General features: G+C 55.9%; 1 protein-coding gene across 1 annotated transcript; it reads right to left on the bottom strand.

The window, feature by feature from the left end:
* Positions 1–3,144: 3,144 nt before the first annotated feature.
* LOC119309137 (transcription initiation factor IIB-like) lies at positions 3,145–4,238 on the bottom strand. Its single transcript, XM_037585202.1, has one exon. It carries the CDS (start codon positions 4,187–4,189, stop codon positions 3,236–3,238), a length of 954 nt encoding a protein of 317 aa, XP_037441099.1. The 5' UTR covers positions 4,190–4,238; the 3' UTR covers positions 3,145–3,235.
* Between the last annotated feature and the right edge of the window lie 1,876 nt (positions 4,239–6,114).

The raw sequence follows: 6,114 nt of genomic DNA, 5'->3' as shown, positions 1-6,114 counted from the left end.
AATGCTCCCAGCCACACTCCCAAAGGCTTGTTTTGCGCTGGATTTATTCAAAAACACGACCGACGATATCAGGCGAATCCCAACAACCCGGAGGGCAGCTGGGGACACCGGCACTCACTTTTGCATGCAAATGGTCCACCAGTCAGTGTCTCCAACTGCCTTTATCTTCTCCAGGCCCACCCATGTGCGAGCCACACTCCCTCTCTCTCCTCTCCAGCCCACACTCCCTCTCTCCTCGGCGACTTCTAGGCTCGGAGGCTGGAGCTCGCCGTGCGTGGCCGGGACGGGCGAGGACGGGGCGGGCGCTGGCCGTATCCCGCAGCACCTCCTCCAAGTGTCGGCGATGCAGCAGCGCAAGGCACACCGGCCGCGCGTCGGCGATGCAGCAGCGCAAGGCGCCCAAGGCGTGCGCAGAGGGCGTCACGGAGAAGGAGGCGTCGCCCACGGCCGTGCTGCCGAGGACCGCCACAGAGCGCGACTTGCTGGAGGCGGAGGAGGCTCCGGCCCAGTACTCTATGACGCCGCGGAAGAAGAACAAGAAGAGGCCGGGCGCCGGTGAGAGGCGGTGCACGCCGGTGGTCAGCCAGTTCGAGCCCACCGCCTGCCGCTACTGCTCGCCGCACGCCTCGCCCTGGCTGTCGCGTGCCGTCGCCACGCCTCCTTCCCCGCTTGCCGCCCTACGCCTGCCTCCCTCCCCGCTCGCCGCCTCCCGCCACCGCAGGACTCGACATCGCCATGGTGCCAAGGCTGGAGCGCGGCGGCAGCGGGTTCCAGCTCCCCAACTCCGAGCAGGAGAACTCCCTCTTCCTCCGTTCTCTCCGACGTGTCCGGGGACACCGCGGCCCCCGCCCTGCGCCCGGAGCTGTCGACGCCGCCCTTTGCTCCCGCTCCCGCTCCGGCGCCTGCGGTTGCTGCGTGCGCCAGGTGCGGCGTGGACGGGTGCCTCAGCTGCGAGTTTGTCGCTGCGGCCGCGGCGACGACCGGGTCGAGCAGCGAGGGGGAGGAGTGCTCGGCCACGAGCCTCGTGAAGAACGACGGCGTGGGCAAGCGGGGGGCTGGCGGCGGCGGGAGCAAGTTCAGGGGCGTGCTCCTCCGCTGGCTGGAGGTCGTCGACGCTGCCGCGGTCAAGGTGCTCGACGAAATGCCGCTCCATTTGTGAGGAGTCCAACACTTCTCGTGGGGAGGTAACGAGTGAAAATTTTTGGCCCCCCAGACCAAAGTTCTCGCCGGCAGCCCCCCAGGAGGCGAAAAAAACGCCTCCTGCGAGGGCAAACGGCTGGAGATGCCCTTAGGTCTCTCGGCTCTCGCTCGTGTCTGCCTCTGCGTCTCTCGGAGGACTGAGGAGAGAGTTCGAGAGAAGTGGACTGTTGGGCCTGGGCTGTTGAATGCATTTTAATTGGCTGGGCCTTTATCAGATCTGCGCAGTTTTACTTCAAAAAAAAAACACGGTAAAACGAAAACCAGAATTTGGGTGTCACGGCACGCACTAGGTCCGCCGGTGTTCTTTGCCAATGACCGGTGATGAGGGGGTAGTCGGGTCCCGCACATGTGGTCGTGTAGTTTAGGTTTTAGTGCCCTAGTAGCTTAGGTTTCGAGGTCATTCGACGTCTTCGCTTTGGCGCGGCGATGGCGGAACTAAATAAAGGAGCTCTTAATCATGTAGACTTCTCCACTAGTGTTTCATGTACTCATAAAAAAAAGCATGAGCTCGCCTTCCATCCTTGGCACACTTCTCCATAGTCATCTGATATGAGGCTGTGCTTGGAGAAATCAAATTTCTATTACTAGTGCTTCGAAATGCAAAAGGAGTACTAGCATATTACTAGTGTATGTATATGTACCCATCTGATGAGTATTGAAACGAACTGTATAATGCTTGTACCTCAACTATTCAACTTGAGTGTTCTTTTCATCTTTCAAAACCACCATGCCTGAAACAGGGGGCAAACTTTCAATCTGATGCTCCACGACCATGTAAGAGCCATTTGATACAATGACGTCTTTATAAAAAAGCGGATTTTGCAATTAAATCTATGGTTAAACAACAGATGATTCTAACATTTGTTAGATGATTGGGATGGAATGTATGTCATAGTTCAATGCCAACACATATTACAAGCCATTCAAGTTGTGGGATCTAGATTTTGTAAATCATTGATTTCTTAATCTTGGATATTTCGATTTTCATTTCAATAGGATCCAAACAAATTTGAATTTGTGTTTGAATCGAACCTGGTTTTTAGTGTCGCCTCTTTTTTGACCAAGACATGTTGTCCCAGGTTCATTAAAATCAATTTTGGTGAAAAATGCTAGTCCTCCAAGTTTAATGTCACATTCATGGGATCATTCACGAGTAGTGTACTCAGCAACCATGTTTCAGAAATAATTGAATTGGTCATGTACACTGTTTGGTGTAGTGAATATCAACATTTCTAATACTCCCTCTGGTCCATTTTAATTGTCGTTGAGTACAAAACATAGTACTTGACTCCCTCTATATTTTTCAGGATCCCTCCTGCCACCGTGAAAACAACATGGTCAGATTCTTTCAATTGGTGTATAACACCAAAAGATTCTTTCGGTACCTGCAAAAAAAAAGATTATTTCGGTACTTTGCCATATGTATATCTGAACATTAGTCAAATGATACGGCAAGAGTATACATCACATTGCCATGCCGTTTTGTTTTAGAAGTTATTCAAATTGTGGTTTAGGAATTTTGTTGGGCTATAAAAGGCTCTGAAATCACCAATTTCAGTTTTTAATCTGGCCATTCTGGTTTTAATTTCAACAAGATTCAAGCAAAATTCAAAATTTGTTTGCACCTAGCCGGTATTGAAGCGTCACTCCCTTCTTTGAGACTGTCGCCGCCTTTTTCACCGGAACATAAAGTTCTTTTAAAGGGTGAATTTTTGGTGAAAAATGTCGAGCCCTCGAAATTATTAGCCTCAAGTTCATGAGACCATTATAATTCATGATTAACATACTTGGCAACCGTGTGTGAGACCTCGGTTCATGAGTTTAGTCGGATCAAACGAACTAAGAACAGACTCATTCACGAATGATTCAGAACTTCGAAACGAAGTCCAACATAAACTTCACATGCCCAAGACTAAGATAGTTGCCAAGAACAGCACACGTTTGGGATTGTGGACATGGCAAACATGCATGCATGTGCCAAGGACCTGCCAAGCAATCAAGCTAGAAAAAGCGTTAATGTCGTGGGCGTTCAGGCTCAGCCGAAGAGCATCTGGGCGTGCGGGGCGAGGTCCTTGTGCGCCTCCTTGATGGTGCCCTCGGCAACGCCGGTGGCGACGGACACGTCCTTGGCGGACCTGCTGGCGCCGGCACGCTGCACGACCATGTAGATGATGGCGGCGGCGACCGACTCCGGGTTGCGGCGCACGTCGAGCCCTTCCTCGACCCTCCGCACGGCCTCCTGCGCGTCGCGCACCTCCTGGTTGCCCAGGCCGAGCCGGGAGCAGAAGAGGCGCAGGTAGTCGGAGGCGCTCACGACGCCGATGTCCATCACCTGGCCGTCCTCCTCCCCGAGGAGCTTCTTGATGTGCGTCGCCATCTTGCCGACGTCCTTCTTGGCAGCCACGCCGCCGGCGGTGACGGAGGCGAGCTCCTTGTACGTGCGCGGCATGCCGAGGTTGCGGCAGGCGATGTAGAGGCAGGCGGCGTAGACGGAGTCCCGCTTCCGGCCGCGCGGGCAGCCCTTGGCCTCGTCCAGCTTCTTGAACGTCTCCTTGGCCAGGTCCCGGATGGTGGCCACGAGGCCGAGCCGGTCGGCCATGTCGGCGATGCCGCGGAAGCCGTCGACGAGGGTCTTATCGGAGGCCGCCTCCGCGTCCGGCACCGACATCCTCGGAGGGGCGTTGGCCGCCACGCCGGTGGCGGAGGACTTTTTGGGCTTGTAGTAGGAGTCGATGACGGTGGAGAGCTTGGCGGCGAGGAAGGGGTCGCCGGAGGCGCCGACGCGGCTGGGGTCGCGGTCCTCGCCGCCGCCGTCGTCGGCGAAGTTGCGCCACTCGGAACCCTCGTCGATGTAGTGCGCGTCGAGGACGAGCGCACACTCTGTGCAGATGGTGTCGCCGGTGCCGTGGTCCAGGACAACCTCCGTCGCGCGGCGGCACTCCGGGCAGTACACGCGCTCGTCCGCCGCAGAGCAGGTGCTGGTGTACATGGCTGCTGCTGCTACTGCCGCCGGCGTGTGCGCAGCTTCGGGATGATTGTGGCGACGGAGCTGGGGAAAAGGGTTTGAACTTTGAAGGTTAGATTGGGGGCCTTGGGCTGATATTTACAGACGCATAGGTCGGTTCGTGGGTGATTTGGAGTTGAGTACGAGTTCGACTCGGTTTCGTACGTCCGCGGAAAAGGGAGCGCCCTAACAGGGTTTTTGGCATTCGCATCGGCGGGTTTCTTGCGTCCTCGGGTTTCAACCCCCGAAACGCATGAAAATTCAAAGTTCACTTTCCCGATACCAAAAAATGACACAGTTTGGCGATCATCATTGCCACAGTGTTGACGATCGAACATAGCCAAAGTTCAGCGATCAAAAGGGTAGGAACAATAGACATGAAGCTCATCAAACGACAGGCTCCTCTATCGCGGGGCTGGATGAGGTCGGCGTTAGCGTGGGCACAACTTCAATGTTCATGCTCGGGGTCGGCCTGGGCGTAGGAGCGGTGGTCGCCGCCGGTTCCGACATCTGGTTCAAAATGAGGTCGCGCTCCGACAAGTACCACGTCTTCACCTGCTCGTCCATCGCCGACGTGTCTACCCCCCTCAAGAACGCCAGGTCTGTGTTCCTCTTCTTCGTGGCCACGTTGGTCCTGAGAAGGTTGAGCTTAACATCATGCTTCATCATCAATCCGACCACCTCCCATCCCATCGTATTTCTCCTCCCTCTTGGTGGCGTTGCTCTTGGCGTCGGCTGTGTCCCTCGCTGCTTTGTCTCGCTTGTTGCCATCAGGGCGCCCTTCTGCCGCCGCCGGGGCAGGCGCGTCCGGGTTGTAAGCGTCCTTCGCATCGGCGAGAGCGAGCCGGACCTCCGATCATTTCTCACACGAGTCGGTCCTGGTGAACATGAAGGAATTAGAACTCTTGGTCGCTGTTGTCTTGGCGGAACATGTTGAACATCCGAACCATCTGCACAACCAAAGGCAAAGTGTCGGCGAAGTACACGGCGAGGAACTGGACCGGCGAGGCGATGGCCATACCTGGCCCTCGACGCTGGCGCCGCTTTCTGCGCGAGCAGCGACCTCCTCTTGAATCCCATGCCACTTGTTGTAGGCCGCCTGGATGGTCGCCCAGTGGTTCGCCATGGCCTTCTCACCGTGGTCCATGTGGATGTTGGCGAAGTCGGGGTCGATCAACTTGCGCTCGTCGAACGTTGTCTTGATCCTTCTCCAGTACGTGCCGACGTTCTGATTCGAGCCAGTGATCGAGTCGATGCTGATGGACTTCCATGCTTCGGTGAGGCACTCGTCTTCCTTGGACATCCACTTGACGCGAGGCTCGCCCAGCCTGGCATTGGCCGCCCTCTTCTTCGTTCTCGCTTTGTGTTGGGGAACGTAGTAATTTAAAAAAAATCCTACGCACACGCAAGATCATGGTGATGCATAGCAACGAGAGGGGAGAGTGTGTCCACGTACCCTCGTAGACCGAAAGCGGAAGCGTTAGCACAACACGGTTGATGTAGTCGTACCCCTTCACGATCCGACCGATCAAGTACCGAACGCACGGCACCTCCGAGTTCTGCACACGTTCAGCTCGATGACGTCCCTCGAACTCTGATCCAGCCGAGCTTTGAGGGAGAGTTCCGTCAGCACGACGGCGTGGTGACGGTGATGATGTTCTACCGACGCAGGGCTTCGCCTAAGCACCGCTACAATATTATCGAGGTGAACTATGGTGGAGGGGGGCACCGCACACGACTAAGAGATCTCAAGGATCAATTGTTGTGTCTCTAGGGGGTGCCTCCCTCCCCGTATATAAAGGAGTGGAGGAGGGGGAGGAGGGCGGCCACCCTTGGTGCGCCCCATGAGGAGTCCTACTCCCACCGGGAGTAGGACTCCCCCCTTCCTTGTTGGAGTAGGAGAGGAGAGG

The sequence above is a fragment of the Triticum dicoccoides genome, chromosome 1B (assembly GCF_002162155.2).
Source record: "Triticum dicoccoides isolate Atlit2015 ecotype Zavitan chromosome 1B, WEW_v2.0, whole genome shotgun sequence".
In the NCBI taxonomy this organism is placed as follows: domain Eukaryota; kingdom Viridiplantae; phylum Streptophyta; class Magnoliopsida; order Poales; family Poaceae; genus Triticum; species Triticum dicoccoides.
Note: the sequence above shows the minus strand (reverse complement) of the source record. Positions and strands in the feature narration are given on the sequence as shown.